Source organism: Somniosus microcephalus, chromosome 3 (genome assembly GCF_052327205.1).
Source record: "Somniosus microcephalus isolate GS21.2 chromosome 3, FLI_Smic_1.0, whole genome shotgun sequence".
NCBI classification, from domain to species: domain Eukaryota; kingdom Metazoa; phylum Chordata; class Chondrichthyes; order Squaliformes; family Somniosidae; genus Somniosus; species Somniosus microcephalus.
The window spans coordinates 33,185,780-33,202,669 of NC_140989.1; the positions used below are offsets into that span (position 1 = coordinate 33,185,780).

At 46.8% G+C, this 16,890-nt stretch overlaps 1 protein-coding gene across 10 annotated transcripts in view; it reads left to right on the forward strand.

Moving 5' to 3' along the window:
• akt3a (AKT serine/threonine kinase 3a) overlaps positions 1-8,876 on the forward strand; it is a 378,634-nt gene extending 369,758 nt beyond the window's left edge. For 9 of the 10 annotated variants that reach the window (XM_085979837.1, XM_085979815.1, XM_085979816.1 and 6 more), the window contains one exon: positions 6,919-8,876. In XM_085979837.1, the coding sequence (XP_085835963.1) occupies positions 6,919-7,004 (86 nt within the window). In that variant the 3' untranslated portion in view covers positions 7,005-8,876. Of the gene's footprint in view, positions 1-762; positions 980-6,918 lie in introns of those variants that run through there. The other variant, XM_085979817.1, reaches the window with a different exon arrangement.
• Positions 8,877-16,890: the final 8,014 nt, after the last annotated feature.

The following is a 16,890-nucleotide window of genomic DNA, read 5'->3' on the forward strand; positions in this document are numbered from 1 at the left end:
CGACTTCCCGTTAATGGCGCCTATTACCTGGCCCTATTAGATGGTGCAGGTCTGATAACATCATCGATGACGCGTTTTCAGCCGGGATATTTAAAGGAGCCATGGCCACATTGCATTTGAAGGTTCATCTAGGATAGTGCAGGCACTGTACCATTGGATTGTTGCAAAGAGTGACAAACATGACTGCACAGGGACAGAGGGCTGAACCCAAGTTCTCAGATGACTCCCTCCATATGCTTGTGGAGGGAGTGAGAGCACGCAGAGAGGTCCGCTTCCCTTCCGATGGACAGAAGAGACCTCCCCAGCAGACCAAAGGAGCCTGGCTCCAAATAGCAGAGGAGGTCAACAGCAGGAATGTTGTCAGGGGGACCTGGGTGCAGTGCCGCAAACGTTTCAATTATCTCATTAGATCAGGAAAGGTGAGTGCAAAGCCACACTCAACTTCATCCTACTGTGCCTCTCATCACACCCCCATCACTCTGCCTTCCCAACCCTACTCCTGCACATCATTACTCTCACCAACATACCTTGCACGTCCACCCATCCCTCTTTCTTTCTATCTACATACTTGCATCTCCATCTGACTAACCACCCCTCACACTTGCCCTCATCCTAATGCAATCATACCAACTAACAACACACAAGGAGGCCACTTAGCATTGCCACCCCACTCCATCATAGTCACCCTCTAAAGATGTAACCCATCCATTCCTTACACTCATTCCATCATTCTCGCTCAACCTTCTCTTTCCCTGCTTGCAGGAGAAGATATCCCACAAGGAGAGGGAGAGAATCGGAGGTGGCCCTCCATTATTGGCCACCTTAACATCAGCAGAGGAGGTTGCCCTGGAAGTGTCAGGAGCCGCAGAGCAGCTGGAGATGGAGAGAGGGGGACATCTCGGCAACCTGGCGGCAGAATTACATCTCGTACAGCAGTCACTCATATGGGGACTGATGTCAGCAGTCAGTGAATGTTCATCATGTGCATAATGGTATCTGTACCCATTCTTGATATGACATAGCTAGCTCATCTCTTTACTGTCCCACAGGTCCATCAAGAGCCCCCTTCCCCACCCCCACTGTCCAGGAGGAAGAGGAAAATGGCTCCTCAGAGAAGCCTTCAGCCTCTGGGCGCACCGTCACCAGACATAAGTGCACCCAGCACAAGCGCAGATACACACACACCTTGGTGGGTGTCACGCGACATACAGTAATGTTGTCACCTGGTGTCTCAAATCACAAGCGAGCAAGAGGAGATGGTGGAGACGTGAACAGCAGTGGAGTCTCCTTGCTGGAGGGTGCAGGGCACTCCCAGCTCTGCTCCGCTGCATGCTGAACTTCAGGGGCCATCCAGAAAGAGGGCGATCCTGGAGGTGCAACAGGCTTTGACTGGTTTTGCGACCGTGATATCTGCAAATACGCAGAGAATGGAGGAGTCCATCTCCAACATGAGCACCACCGTGCCTGTAGGCTCTTCCATGGCTAGGATGGCCACCTGCATGGAGCAGCTAATGCGCCACTCACAGGAGCACTTGGTCTCTATGGAGAATAGATGGCAGACACTCATAGACCCCCCTGTCTAGGAGGGATCTCAACATAGACGTGGGTCCTCATGGCCCCACTGCTGTGCAGCAAGGGGCTCTCCAGCTCCTTGCTAGCAGGGAAGTGCGGGTGGCCCAGGGGAGGGATGATGGCGAGAGGGGACATGGAAGTGGGGGGCCCCCTCTCAAAGCGCTCACACTTCTCCCCCATTTCCCCCCCCCCCCCCTTCCTCAGTCAGACCCCCTAGATGGCTCCTCGGATCCCGATGGCTGTGTCTGCCCCTGCACAGTCACAGGAGGAGCTGACTTTGACGGGGCCATCACAGGCTCCAAAACCCAGAGGACTTCCGCCAGAAGTGTCTATGCAGTTGCAGCAGGGAAATGAGCAGGCTGCTTCTACCTCTACTGAAGCCACAGGGGTAGCACCTCATGGAAGCATGTGTAAGAGAAAGAACAAACACAAGTAGATGCACATGTTTTAATAAATGTTTGTGTGCAGTTTCCGTTACTGTGATGTTACAGATAAAAATATTTATTTTCACCACTTTCCGGTCTTGGACAAATTTGTATGCAGCTTTGGAAGTGGCTTAGTGAGTTACAGTGAATGGTGAGACATAACGGTACCTCCGGCAATGGTGGGCAGTGTAACGTTACCTCCAGCAATGGTGGGCAGTGTAACGTTACCTCCGGCAATGGTGGTCAGTGTAAAAGGAATGGCTTGGTCATTGTAGGGATGCTTTATGGTGTTGCTATGGGGTGGTGCTAACCTGGCGCAGCCATATGGGTGTAATGCCTGAAGTTAAGTAAATCTGGCTATGATGAGGTCTCCCGGGCAGCAATATGCTCGGATGCTGGTGGGATCTGAACCGCAGGTTCCTCCTACTCCTCCTCATCTTCCAGCTGATGCTCCTCCTCCTCTGAAGAGGCTGTGCGCTCAGAGCCTTGCTCCTCATGCAGCGCTAATCCTCGCTGCTGCGCTATGTTGTGCAGGGCGCAGCAGACCATGACGATCCTGGAGACCCTGTTTGGTGCGTACTGAAGGGCTCCTCCAGATCTGTCTAGGCATCTGAAGCGCATTTTCAGCATGCCCGTTGTCTACTCTACGACACATCTGGTGGAAATGTGGCTTTCATTATATCTCTCCTGGGCCTCATTACTTGGCCTCCTCAAGGGTGCCATTTTATTCAATTTATTCGTTTGTGGGAAAAGGGCGTCGCTGGCAAGGCCAGCATTTATTGCCTATCCCTAGTTGCCCTCGAGAAGGTGGTGGTGAGCCGCCGCCTTGAACCGCTGCAGTCCGTGTGGTGAAGTTACCCCCACAGTGCTGTTAGGTAGGGAGTTCCAGGATTTTGACCCAGCGACGATGAAGGATCGGCGATATACTTCTAAGTCAGGATGGTGTGTGACTTGGAGGTGGTGGTGTTCCCATGCGCCTGCTGCCCTTGTCCTTCTAGGTGGAAGAGGTCGCGGGTTTGGGAGGTGCTGCCGAAGAAACCTTGGCGAGTTGCTGCAGTGCATCTTGTAGATGGTACACACTGCAGCCACAGTACGCCGGTGGTGGAGGGAGTGAATGTTTAAGGTGGTGGATGGGGTGCCAACCAAGTGGGCTTCTTTGTCCTGGATGGTGTCGAGCTTCCATGATCTTATGGAATGGCGGAGCAGGCTCGAGGGGCCGATTGGCCTACTCCTGCTCCTATTTCTTATGTTCTTGTGTTGTTGGAGCTGCACTATTCCAGGCAAGTGGAGAGTATTCCATCACACTCCTGACTTGTGCCTTGTAGATGGTGGAAAGGCTTTGGGGAGTCAGGACGTGAGACACTCGCCGCAAAATACCTAGCCTCTGACCTGCTCTTGTTGCCACAGTATTTATGTGGCTGGTCCAGTTAAGTTTCTGGTTAATGGTGACCCCCCAGGATGTTGATAGTGGATGTCAAGGGGAGGTGGTTAGACTCTCGCTTGTTGGAGATAGTCATTGCCTATCACCTGTGCCATGTCTGCAGTGGATAGCCCTTGTCTCCAAGCAGCCAGCCAGAAAGTCTGTTATGGAGGAACGAGGAGCTGAGGGAGGGTGGACTGGCGCAGGATGAAAGAGTCATGGCAGCTGCCAAGGAATTTGGCGCACAGATGCATGATGATCGTCCTATGGTTGCAGACGAGCTGCACATTGAGGGAGCGGAAGCCCTTGTGGTTGACAAAGACTCCTGGGTGATGTGGGGGTGCCCTGATTTCCATGTGTGCAGTCGATGACTCCCTTCACCCATGGGAAGCCAGCCAGAGTGGCGAAGGCCAGCGCCCGCTCAGTAACACTGGCTTCATCAGTGGCAAAGTTGATATAATTAGCTGACTTGTCAAAGAGGGCATCAGTGACCTGTGTGATGCATCTGTGGGCAGCCGACTGTGAAATCCCACAAATGTCTGCTGCAGATCCCTGGAAAGAACCTGAGGCGAAGAAGTTGAGGGCGCTGGTGACTTTGACAGCCACTGGTAAGGCATGTCCACCTGCTCCTCAGGGCTGCAGGTCTTGCTCCAGCAATCTGCAAATATCTGCGACGACCTGACTCGATAGCCTGAGCCTCCTTTGGCACTGCTGCTCAGTCATGGTTAGGAAGCTCATCCTCTACCTGTATACCCTGTGTTGGGGTTATTGCATCTGACGCGGTGCAGTCCTGCACTGATGGCCGCTGACCTGTGCAGCATCAGGTGGTTGAGAAGAAGGTTGATGTTGGTGCTGCTGATGTGCCTGGTGCTGCTGGTGTTGGGGCTCATCGTGGTCCGATTCTGAGGACCAAGGTGAGACAGTGTAAACGGCACCCATGCTTATGTAATAGATGGCCGGTCAAGTAGAGATGACAGAAGCAATCTCTCAGTGGTATGATAGGTGGTACCAATGAGGTGTCAAGGGATCCCGACTTTGCTGAAAAGACTTGCAACCTCTAGAAAGCTAAATCTGTGCTGACTGTGCACTCAGCAACAGCATCTGCCTTTGGAAAGCCACCAGCTGTCAGGTGGGAGTTTTTATTGTGCTTTCCATGCTGTGCACTAATGAGGTGGATCAATGGCCACTCAACTTCAGCCTCAGGTTCACAGACGTAGTTCCTGAGCTGCATGATTCCTGTGCTCATCCAGCGAAATTTGAAAGGTAGGGTTAAAAAGAAGTTTACGGGTCTGAAAAGTACCTCCTAATGACCTAAATTACCTCGGCCGCCTCTGCCGTTCGGGTCGCTGCCGCGCTGGCAAACGCGCCCAAGGGAAAGCAGTGTGGGGGCGGGATGGTGGCGGGTTCCCGACCCGCTCCAAGGTTTTCCGAATTTCCCTCCCGACCCGCCTCCAATCGCGTCCGCACGGACACCAGAAAATTCCAGCCAATATCTTTTAAACTATGATTTGGTCCACTGAAGAAATTAGGACTTCATTTATATTGATCCATTCATTCGGTGCCTCGCTTGGGGAGGCCAATGGCTTGTTCCAGGTTTTAAATTAATTTCTGGCACATCAGCATCAATGCCAAGGACCTGGGCCAGGACTGTGCTACTTGATCAGCTGGTAGAAAAAATTTAGTTTGCATATCTTCCATCTCAGCAAGATTAATCGCTGCTGTTATACTAATAGAGACTGCACTTCAGATAGTACATCCGTCTGTGTTAAAATTTTCTATTTCTGATATTGTCTGGCAACATGCATCAATTTATTTTGTAGTACAGCGTAGTACTGGAAAAGAAGTTGATTGTTCTGCTTGCCACAAAATGTGCCTGAAGACACCTCCCACTGCAACAACGAAGAAAGAAACAGGAAAAAAAAGTTGTCTGATTGATGCAGCATCTCCAAAACCAGGATTTACTTTCTACATGGTTAATTTCTGCCCTTAAGGAATTGTATCTGCTGCTGACCCCACACCATGAAAGTATGCATCAGGCAACAGTTGAATGAAAACATGTCTGCAGTGATGACAAGACAACAGTTATTATTAGAATCAACACATTAAAGGAACAGACAGAAGATCAAGTGATGCATATGTTAATTTTATATAGTGTTACTCTTGTCCATTTTTATCATCATGTTTTATATATCAGTTCTTTGCATGACATTGATGCAAACCAGAGGACTTCAAAAGGGGTGGAAGAATATATTTGTCCATCTAGAATTTTAGGAAAAGTTAAAACTATTCTGAAATTTTACAAATGCATTTGCCAATACAAGTAGAGAGTTTAGCTTCAAGTATTGTAATAACGGTGTTTCATTTCCGGGTAATCACTTCCTCCTTTTCAGTGAGAAGCAAACTAGCAGCCTGAACCACATGCAACAGTGTTCTAACAGCAACACTTCACTGATAAAGTTCAGACTATTGAGAGCAAAGATTGAATACAAAAACGATGCTGTGTGTGTAACAGAAGGAGTCAAAGGAAGGACACCTGTTAGTTTTATCTTCATCACCCATTGTCTCTGCTTCCTTTTGAAGAATTGTCAAAACTTACTATACAAAACCTTTCCTTTAAAATACATCTAATGTGCTGTTAAGTAAGAAACAGGCTACCTCAGTTAACACAAACAAATTTTTACAATGTTAATATAAATCCCCAATTTGTGCTAAACTTTTGCTAAAAACAGATTATCTGGTCATTATCACATTGCTGTTTGTGGGAGCTTGCTGTGTGCAAATTGGCTGCCGCGTTTCCTACATTATTACACTTTAGAAAGTCTTCATTGGCTGTAAAGCGCTTTGGGACGTCTGGTGGTCGTGAAAGGCGCTATCGAAATGCAAGTCTTTTTCTAAACAATGTCTTTATACGTATTATGAATGATGTGATTGTAAAACGTATGCTAAATTTCAGATACTAGCAAATGAATGCAAGCTTTGAAATGGCTCAAATAAAAATGTATGTAAAAGTATTTGTTTTTATAGTTTTTTTTTTCCCCTCTTACCGTCATTAGAAGCTTGAAAATCTGTCTCTACGTATGATTCTGTGCCAGCTTTCTTATTAACTGTAATAATCAACACAGATATGTTATATCATGCCTTGGCAAATTGGATGTATATTGGCACATGTAATGAAAATTTTCTATTTGTGATAACATGTTGGTTCTATGTATTCTGAGTACAATTCAGCAAATATATTCTAGTCCTAAAATAATTGTTATTGAATTGTTATAATGTATAACTAAAACTAGCAATTGTAGTGGTTAATTGGTGAGGCTTGCTTGGAATCATTTTTATTATGCCCTGTGGGATATATATAATCATAAAGGGAACAGAATCCTAAACAATTCAGTTTCAAGAAAAAAAAATGGCTACAAGATATGAAAATTGTAAATTAATTTGTTTATCATAGTCTATTGTAAAGTAAATCTCTTTGAAAGATTTCTCTCTCTTTGTTCATAGATGATGAGGATGGTATGGACTGCATGGACAATGAAAGGCGGCCACATTTCCCCCAGTTCTCATACTCTGCCAGTGGAAGAGAATAGGACATCATGTTCGTTTATTTTTTTGCTGCTCAGCTGTCGTCATGGTGTATCACTGGAAATCATTCCTGAACAATATAAGAGTTTGAGCTATACTTGATTTCAGAGGCAGGGCATCTTCAGGAATCATTTCGAGTTGAATGTTTTTTGCATGAATCTAAATGTCAGTCTGAAGATTCAAGCTGTTACCTCCTACTATTTTGACATAATTGTCCTGCAAAGAGTATTTTTAAACATATGAAGTCCTAATAGGATGTATTGTACATGATGCAGCATTTATGCATTTCAGCCTGTAAATGGAACAGAGTTTTAATGGGGGCTGAAGAAGGCATTTGGCAAAATTTCACAATAATGACAAAAAATGAAATTTAAGCATCTGATGCGACTTGTGTACCTTTTGTTGTATTCATTTCTGCTGTTCATAGCAAGCCTTTGTTTGTGATGTATGCAAGGTTTTTGTTAGACATATCACTGAAGAAACGGGCTGGTGTCATTAACAGCTGGCTGAAAATGGGAATTTGTGAGCAGTTGCCAGGACTCAATCCCTGTCAATGTTGTTAAAGTTAGTACCAACTTTAGTAGGTCCAGCAGACTTGTTATAGACTTATCAAGTGCAATCGCAGATTTTTTTTTTTTCACTACTTTGATGGATGGATACTCTGCACCTCTGCCTGTATATGTTTTATGATGGCTGAAGAATGTAGACAGGCATAATGTTCAAATTTATGGTTTTCACCAAATTTATGTGGGTAGAGTATTTGTGTCACCCAGCCTCAGTTGGTAAACAGCAATGTTTGCCTGTAAACTTGTGGACTAGCTGTTTTTTTCTGGTGTTAATTTTGAATGTACACATGTTAAACAGATGTAGTATTTATTTTTAGTAGTAATGATCGTTTATGTCAGCTAAGTTCCACCATCAGTGAACAGTTATTACTGGAAGTTTATGGAAGATGATGGTGGTTGACCAACTTTACAGTGCTAGTCTATTTTTGTTTTTTTTTGTGCAAGGTTTTTCAAACTGTCAATCTGTAAGAAGGTGTGTACTTTGCTTTTCATATATTTACTGTGCAAAGTCTAGACCTTCAAGGATTCAGTTTGTAATGACCTTTCCTGACTGGGTATGCCCTCTTGTACTGCAGCCATCTTTGGGCAAACAGGCCATTCCTGTTTGATTGTGAAGATTCCATAGCTTTGCTTTAACACTAATCCATTTACTGTCACATTCCTGTGGCATTTTGAATCTCAATGCTTTTATGACTATAACACATGTATTCACCTTATTTGCAGCTTCACAAGGTTTACCACTCCTTGTTGACGCCATGCATTGCTACTACAGTATACTGGCAAGGTGACAAGGTGGGGTCCTCTACTAACTGCAGGGTCTATATATTACACCTCAATGTACACACTTTGCTGCTACTATTTGTACTGTCTAAAATAGAACTTCCTGTATCTGCTACTAGTAGTGTATTACAGATGAGCATGAAAAAAAATGTAAAGTATTTATTTTAAATTCTTAAACTGGTCATTAATTTTGCCTCTGTGTAGCCTAGGATTTGTGAAAGTTCTTGACCTTGCTAGTTCTATCATTAAATCCATAAAGATCTAGCCATATGGTTAAGGATTGTAAGCAGAAGGGACTAAAAACCTTAGTAAACTGTATTACTGTCAGTAAAATTCAACTGTTTATTTCCTTAAGTATATGACCCACAAGGATGTGAAAAACTGCAACAAAATGTTTTTGTACACTGTACATCCTTAGTATTTTTACACATAAATGTATATGATAGGGATGCACATTATTTTCCTTCTTACAGACTGCTTAAATAAAGCACTACGTCAATCCACTATTGGGTTGTGTAGTCTTACTACTTACTAATTTTGATTGTTTACCTTGTGTCTGTCTATTTGGCAGTAGCGTATGAAATGCTACTCCGACCATTTGGGGAAAGCTTTTCAAAGTCATGGATTATACGCTGGTCTATACAATACTGTAACATATTTCTAGGGCTGCTAATTTTCAGATATTTAAACCAAAGTTTTATTTTATGATTCCAAATTCAACTTTTATAAATCTTAAGTTTTTAAATTGAAGTTATTTTAAATATTGCAAATTAGATTTGCACTTTTTTGTTGTTTTAGCAGTTTGTCAAGAGACAAACAAATGCTATTCACTTTAATTCAGCTCGACTAGTTTTTTAGTCAGCAAAGCTCTAAATCAAACATTCAACTGTTGTAATTATTTAGGTTAATTCAACAGTATATAAGGTCATAACCATGTAATCTTTTCAGTTGTTAATTAAAATACTGTTCAATGAATGTCATTGTACTGTTAGTACTGGAGTTTCGGTGTAAATAGCTGAGTGAGGTTGGAGTGATTGATAGATAGATATTCCAATCATATAAACGCAGAAGATGCTTTTCTGTAAATATTCAAGTACTTTGTGTTTTGTTAGCTGTGTAGATTTTAACACTTACCATGTAAAGGCGTGTTTGACTTGCTTACTGAAGTTTTCCCAATTTCTTTGTTGGACTTTGAAGATTTGAATTGTACTGAAGATCTGAACGTTAATTATGTGATTTTTGTAAAGATATTGTAGATCGCTAATCTTGCAAATACTGATTCTGTTTCTAATGAATGGGCACTTGAAGTTATCTTACTTTTCACTGCATAATATTTTCCACAATTTGCTCCTTTGCTGAAGACATTGGCCTAGAAATTCAGTTGCGTTCGCCAGCCGTTAGTGCCTTAGGAGGAGTAGATCTCGAGCGCTAGGCACTTAGCGGCCGGGCGCAGGGCGATCTGCGCCTACGCCCAACTTCAGTAGACATTTAGCGCTGGCGCAAAGTGTTTGCGCGCGCTCAGATGCGCGCGCAGCTTATGACGTCATTTCGTCGTGCAACGCCCTTTGTGCGCCCCAAACCGGAATTTCAGTCGCGCCCGCCCAATGTGGGCGTGGCGGTGCTAAGAACTGTGAAGTGGAACGCAGCAGAGGCCCTGCGGGCCTCGGGGAGCGCTAATTAAAGGGCACTTACACTGAACTATAAAGGCCAGCCATTTTGCTGCAATGACTTTTGTGCAATGGATTTCTGGACAGAGACCAAGGAAGAGACCTTACTGATTTGGCCCAACATAGGAGAGGTATTTTTGGCTTCTGGCCAGAGCTTGGAAATTTGCCTCATTGTGATTTCATTGTTTGCAAGTATATTATGGGGGCTGCATGGGGTTCCAACCCTCAGTTCCAGCATTATGTGCGAAGGGCTCGCAGACGCTGTGTGAGAGGGGCAGCCATGCCTAGACGCAGAGGGGGCATCAGGCGTCAGCAACGTAGGCCTTACCCACTCAGGGAATACCGCCAGCAGGTGTCCTATCTCACCATGACTGCCGCGCAGTGTGTTAAGAGGCTGCGCTTCAGAAGGGAGGTGGTTGCAGAGATCTGCCAGCTGCTTCACAGAGATCTGCGTCCACAGCTGATGTGCAGGACGTCTCTGTCGGTGGAAGTGAAGGTCACGGTGGCTCTGAACTTTTATGCAAGCGGCTCCTTCCAAGCTGCTGCTGGGGACATAGCTAACATATCCCAGTTCGCCGTGCATCACTGCATCCGGCAGGTCACCGATGCCCTTTTCACAAAGAGACACCAACTCATCTCCTTCCCCATGACCCTGGAGAGGCAGGAGCAGCGTGCAGTCGGATTTGCAAGGATCGCGGACTTCCCCATGGTGCAGGGCGCCATTGACTGCACGCATGTGGCTTTGCGGGCACCTATCGACAATGCCGAGGATTACCGCAACCGGAAGGGCTACCATTCCCTCAATGTACAGCTGGTGTGTGACCACAGGCAGCGCATCCTAGCTGTCAATGCCCGCTTTCCAGGCAGCAGCCACGATGCATTTATCCTGCGCCAGACTACTGTGGCTGACATGTTCCAGGCACAGCCTCCCCCAAGAGGATGGCTTATCGGGGACAAAGGCTATCCTTTGTGTACATGGCTCATGACCCCACTCCGCGCGCCCAGGACCCCTGCTGAGGAGGCATACAACGAAAGCCATCAAGCCACAAGGAACATCATAGAGCAAACGATTGGCGTCCTCAAGCAACGGTTCCGCTGCCTGGATCGCTCCGGCGGATCTCTGCAGTATTCGCCGGATAGAGTCTCCCAGTTCGTCGTCGTTTGCTGCATGCTGCACAACCTGGCTATCCGCAGGACTCGGGCACTGCCACTTCACGTTGGACCACCACCTCAGGAGGACGAGCAGGAGGACCATGAGGAAGAGGAGGAGGAGTACCAGCCCAGGAGGGAGCCACAAGGTCCAAGGGCCGTCCGTCGGCGGCTGATTGAACGACACTTCTAGGCCCCCTGTCAGGGAATGGCTTGTGGCAATGAAGGGACATGAATGCAGCCGCTCCGCAAGCCCTCAGCCGGTTAACGCAACAACCACTTCAAACATTACACATGGACAAGCTGAATAAAGAAAAAGCTTTATTGAACAAACTCAGGGCCCTTCCCACATGAAACCCAAAAACAGACAACACCCCCAAAAAACAGTCAAAAACATATCTCACTCCCACAACCTGGGGAGGAATAACAAAACGTTTTCATCCAAATGGCCTTCATCCTCGGCCTTACCAAAAGACCCCCCCCCCCCCCCCCATAGACAACACAACCACCCCCATATAAAAAAACATTTGGCAACACACTCTACTTTGTGTGCCGAGAGGGCGAGTCCTTGTCCAGCCTTTTCCGGCCCCTGGCCGACCTGCTGCTCTGCCTCAACCTGGGCCCTGTGGGTGCTGCAAGGCTGGGGGAAGGCTCCTGAGGGGCACATTGCGTGACGGCAGATGCCCTTGGGGGTCGGCCTAGACGAGCTCTGGCCCTCGAGGGGCCGGCTGCTGACTGCTGCAGCTGTGGCTGGGCAGCATCAGTCTGTCCAGCAGCTCGTGGCAGCTTCGCTGGGGGAGTGGCAGTGGCGGCTGCAGCAATGGGGGCAAGCTGGCTGATGCCAGGCGCTCGCTGCTCGCCTGAGACACTGGCACTCGGCCGGGCTGGCACTGCAGCAAGCGCAGCAATCTGCTGAAGGCCAGACCGCTGTGCTGATGCAGCGCGGCGGGTGCCCTGGCGATGCCTGGCTGAGACAGCGAGTGTGGCAGCAGTGAGTGCCCGCGCTGCCCTGGTCTGTGCCCGCATCAGACCAGCCAGTGACTGCACGGCACCACTGACCAACTGGCCACTCGCTGCCTGTGCTGCCCTGAATTCGGCCCGACTTGCGTCCTGTGCTGCGCCGAATTGTTCGAGACCCCTGGCCTGTGAGGCCCCGAAATCGGACACACTATGAGCCAGGGACTCGATGGCCTCAGGCAACCGTGCCACAACCCCCATGAACTCGGTGTGCCGGCGATCCGAGTCCGCGGACATTTGATCGAGGAGGCACACCTCCTGGGCGAGGACCGTCTCCAGACTGGAGGCCGGACTCTCCCTCTGGGGAGAAGGCTGCCGACCTGGCCGACCCACCCCGCGTGGCTGGACGCCACTGGGCCCAGCAACTACACTCCCCTGCAACACTTCCCCCCCCCCTCTGGGGAGAAGGCAGCCGAGCTGCCCGACCCTTCCCGCGTGGCTCAACGCCACTGGGCCCAGCAACTACACTCCCCTGCAACATTTCCCCCCTCTGGGGAGAAGGCAGCCAAGCTGCCCGACCCTTCCCGCGTGGCTCGACGCCACTGGGCACAGGAGCTACACCCCCCTGCAACACTTCCCCCTGGCTCTCCTCCAGGGAAGACGTCTCCCCTCCATTGCCATCCCCTGGTGCGGATGAGGGTTCCCCCGATGGGCCGCCTTCCTCTTGCTCCTCCTCTTCCGAGGGACTGTCAGTGGCAGCTTCAGGTACCTCCTCCTCACCAGCTGAAAGCAGGAAGGCACAAGAGTAGCTTTAGAGTGAGGACAGGGCGTCAGCGAGGGAGGCATGAGTGGTGGCATTCAGCGCATTGGTCGGTGATGTAAGCCCCCAAAGTGTGGACTAAGTGATATACAAAGTCGACTACACTGGCTTGTTGTAAGAAAGACAGACCCAATAATTGAAGTAAAAACGGTTTATTCAGGCCTGGGGAGCTATGGCTCTTGCGTCCCAACACAAGGCTCCAACTCCACCGAATCTCTTGAGGTTTACACAGTTATACACATATTCCGAGACCTCCTACTCCAGAGGTCCAATCGATTTAAAAGTCTATACATTAATCACTAATTAGGTGTGCCTAACTTCTACAAGGTAACCAATAACATAAGTTTCACTTTTCACTGTATGGGCCTGTGGCCCCTCTGATTTCTTGGAAATGAGTCATCAGGTCATGTGATTTCTGAGAAACGAGACCCTCTCTTGACCACTACTGAGTTTCGTTTTTCCAGAAAAGGGTTATGTCATTGTCTCTTTTTGTAAGTTTCATCTCTCTAAACTGGTATGGTCATTTCTGCAATTAAACATACGAGTAATTAGTACATTTCATCTTTAAACATTTTGCTGCGCAATTGCGTTCTACTAAACGTGCCCTGTTACGCTCATTTTTAAATCTTACTTCAGTCCCTCCTTTTGACCTTTTGGACAATTGTTCCAAAACAGGTCAACATGCATGTCCACTGCCTGGTGTCTGCCAGAGCGTGCACTCCCTGGCCTTCTACCAGTCTAGGTTATACATGTATATGTCCTATCAATTGGGAGGCCGACTTCCCCCCTCTGTGGTATGGTGGTCTTTCCTCTACGGTGGGCTTTCCTTTAGGGTGGGCTTTCCTTTATGCACTCCTTCTGGTGTAACCATTCCCGGGGCCCCTTAGACCCTGCACTAATGGTTGAGGCTTTTCTGCTCAAGCCTGTCCCTCATTCCCACGTGGGGTGTGTGACGTGCCAATTCGAGACTGTCATCACACACCAGTCCTCATTCACCACCCTCCTTCTGCCACCCTCCTTCTGCCACCTCCATCTTACGGTTGGCCGGCCCGGTCTTTCATTACCATGCCCAATTAATCCCATATAATTTCAGGGCTTCCCATCGCGTCTTACACCATTTGCCTTGGAGAGGCGGGGGAGTTGTCCATTCTTAACATCGCTACCTGCCCCTCCTCAGGCTCTACTTCCTTCACCGCACCAATTTCGGCCTTACTCATTCTGGCACAAAGGCACTGGAGAAATAAAAATACACAATATATCAGAATAACAATCAAGAGGAATATCATTATGCCTTGTACCACCGAGGCGCCCAAAGTCCCCGACCATCCTGATCCCCAATTGTCAAAATATGAGGAAGTGGGTGAGTTTCCTCTAATGTTGTACTAATGTCTTTTTGTTGTTTCTTTAAGCCGCCTTCTATTTTATGATAGTACTTTGAAATTTCCTTTGTTTCCTGCCGTAACTTCTGCCAAGCTTCCTCTAACTTAGGAATTGCCTTGGGCTCTGGTATGACATAAGTTTCAACCCTTTTTAGTAAGTCTCATATTATCAAATGACCAGGTTTTCCTATCTGTATAGGTATCTTTAGACCAATACAACGGTTTGGTTGGGGAATGGTATAAGCCATATCTTGATATTCATATTTCTGTTCAATTGTGGTGACACAACAGGTCCCTTTGTTCCTTTATGCTACCCAGGTCCGGTGTATCCCCTTGGGTGAACCTCGAGGGTGCAATTGGTAATTTACGCAAATCCGCACTCGGATGTGTCTCCCTCGGTGGGGGGGGTGTGTGCACACCCATGTCCTTGCCTTGTGGTGGCACCCGTCCACTACCACCCCCCTTTAGGTTTCATTCTTCTGTTTATTATCTTCATCCCTTTCCCAAAGCGCCTTGGTAGGGACATCATGATATTTAACCCACTTTCCCTTTGTACTTCTCCTATATTAATCACATCGTATCGGGGTTGTCCCCCTTCTGGGAATTGTGGGATGGCCAGTACAAAGCCAATCATCTTAGTCCATGGGGTCAGACAATCGCCTGCCCGGTGTACTTGTCCCATTTTACATTCCTTACATAGGCTTTTATTTGTGTCAATCCTAGGTTCCAGATCCTTATTAGTAATCCAATCAGGGATCTGTCCATTATTTATTTGCCTCATGTTATGTTGAGCATTCGACAATATCCATGAGCCCTACGTGGCACATATTAGTTCCTTATCGGTTTGGCGAGAAGCATTATTAAGTCTATCAATAATTGTATTGATTGTTTCTGCATGGGGGGCTACTATCTCTTCCACCCCCGACAATTGCATTATTGTTTGGTTTCCCTGCCAGTGTCAATTGCTGGCTATTTCCAGTAGCTTGTTTTAGTAACTTCTCTATTTTTGTTTGTAATTCTTCTACTCCTTCGTTTACTCCTTCTATGTCCAAGCTATTAACTGTTGCTAACCCGGCCGCATACCCTGCTCCGGTCGTTTCCAATACTCCCCGTTTCTTACATCTTTGTAAGATAGATTTTTTTCTCCTGTGGATCCTCTAATTGTTTTACCCACAGGGAGTTCCAGGTTTGTTTTGTATCTCAAAAGTACTCATATTAATGGCAAGCTTAGTAACTCTATGTGCTACACTAGAATACACCTCATCCTGTGTTCTCCTTATTACTAATCCCCCTCGATAATGGCAATACTTATATTTATCCCTAGAATCAAGGCGAGGACGCTCCATCTCATTCCGGACGTCCAATGTTCCTGTAATTACAAAAAGGGGGCTGGTCGTCACCAGCCAGTTAGAATTATTCTGCTCTTATACATTTTATCAGTTCAAAATGCTGTATATCTGGTTCATTTCTTGTTCTGTGGCTCTGTCCCCAGACATACCTGAAGATGCAAACTATGGCATATAATATCATCATACACAGCCCTATCATTGATATATGTAGTAACTCCCCTTCCCATTTTTTATATCTTCTAGTATACTCCTCACTCTGTCAAAAAGGGCACCATCTCTGGTTTACTCATCGTCTTTCTTATATATTTTTAACTGGGTCCAGTGTTTCCACCTTCCTTTACCCGTTCCAGACCCATCTACATGAGCACGTGTCATTATTCATTAATACTTCATAAGGTCCCGACCATCTGGGTGCTAGCCCTGGTTTGGCTGGTATTATTTCTGCTATCACTTTGCTGTCTATTGCAAAGACCTCCTTCTGGTCGTCCCGTGTATCCTGTTCTCGATCCCGTATAATCTGTTGGTCTTTGGCCTCATGTGTCTAACTATCTGTCCAGATTTATCTTTGGGTAACAGGACAGCCTCCCCAGCAGTCTCCCGGCCGTTTGAGACGGTGCTGCAATTAGTTTATAAGATAACTTCCATTTATCAAATCCTAATTTTCCTTCTATCACTGTGGGGAAATATCAGCTTAACATTATCCTTCTATCACTGTGGGGAAATATCAGCTTAACATTAAGAAACTTAAATTTAATAATGTCCAATATCTTTAAGTTCTATTCAGTAATACTGAAGTTGTTGCTTGGTGAACTCAAACAGCTGTCAGTGGAAAGGGTTAACTCCTTCGCAGGCTTTTGAAGGTGGAGCTAAACATTATTGCGTCACTTCACGCAACCCAAAAAACATCCCTGACTGAAAGACAGTTGTGGTTTCACACTTTGATTCAACATGAACATTTGGGCTTCATTGGTCAGATTCCCTCTCTCAATTGCTCGTTTAGCTGCCCATCCTCTTGTGTGCTTTAATTTATTATTATGCACTCTTTGGGTAGGAGAGAGAGGTTCCTACTAATTCCTTGGTTATATTCTTGTCTCTTACGGGTCTTCTCCTGGTGTCATATATCCCTGCCTACTCCCGCTATCATGTAATCAGACACCACCCCAAAGGCATTCCGACTATCTATATAGGTTTACACATTTTCCTTTGGCTACCCCCCTTTGATCA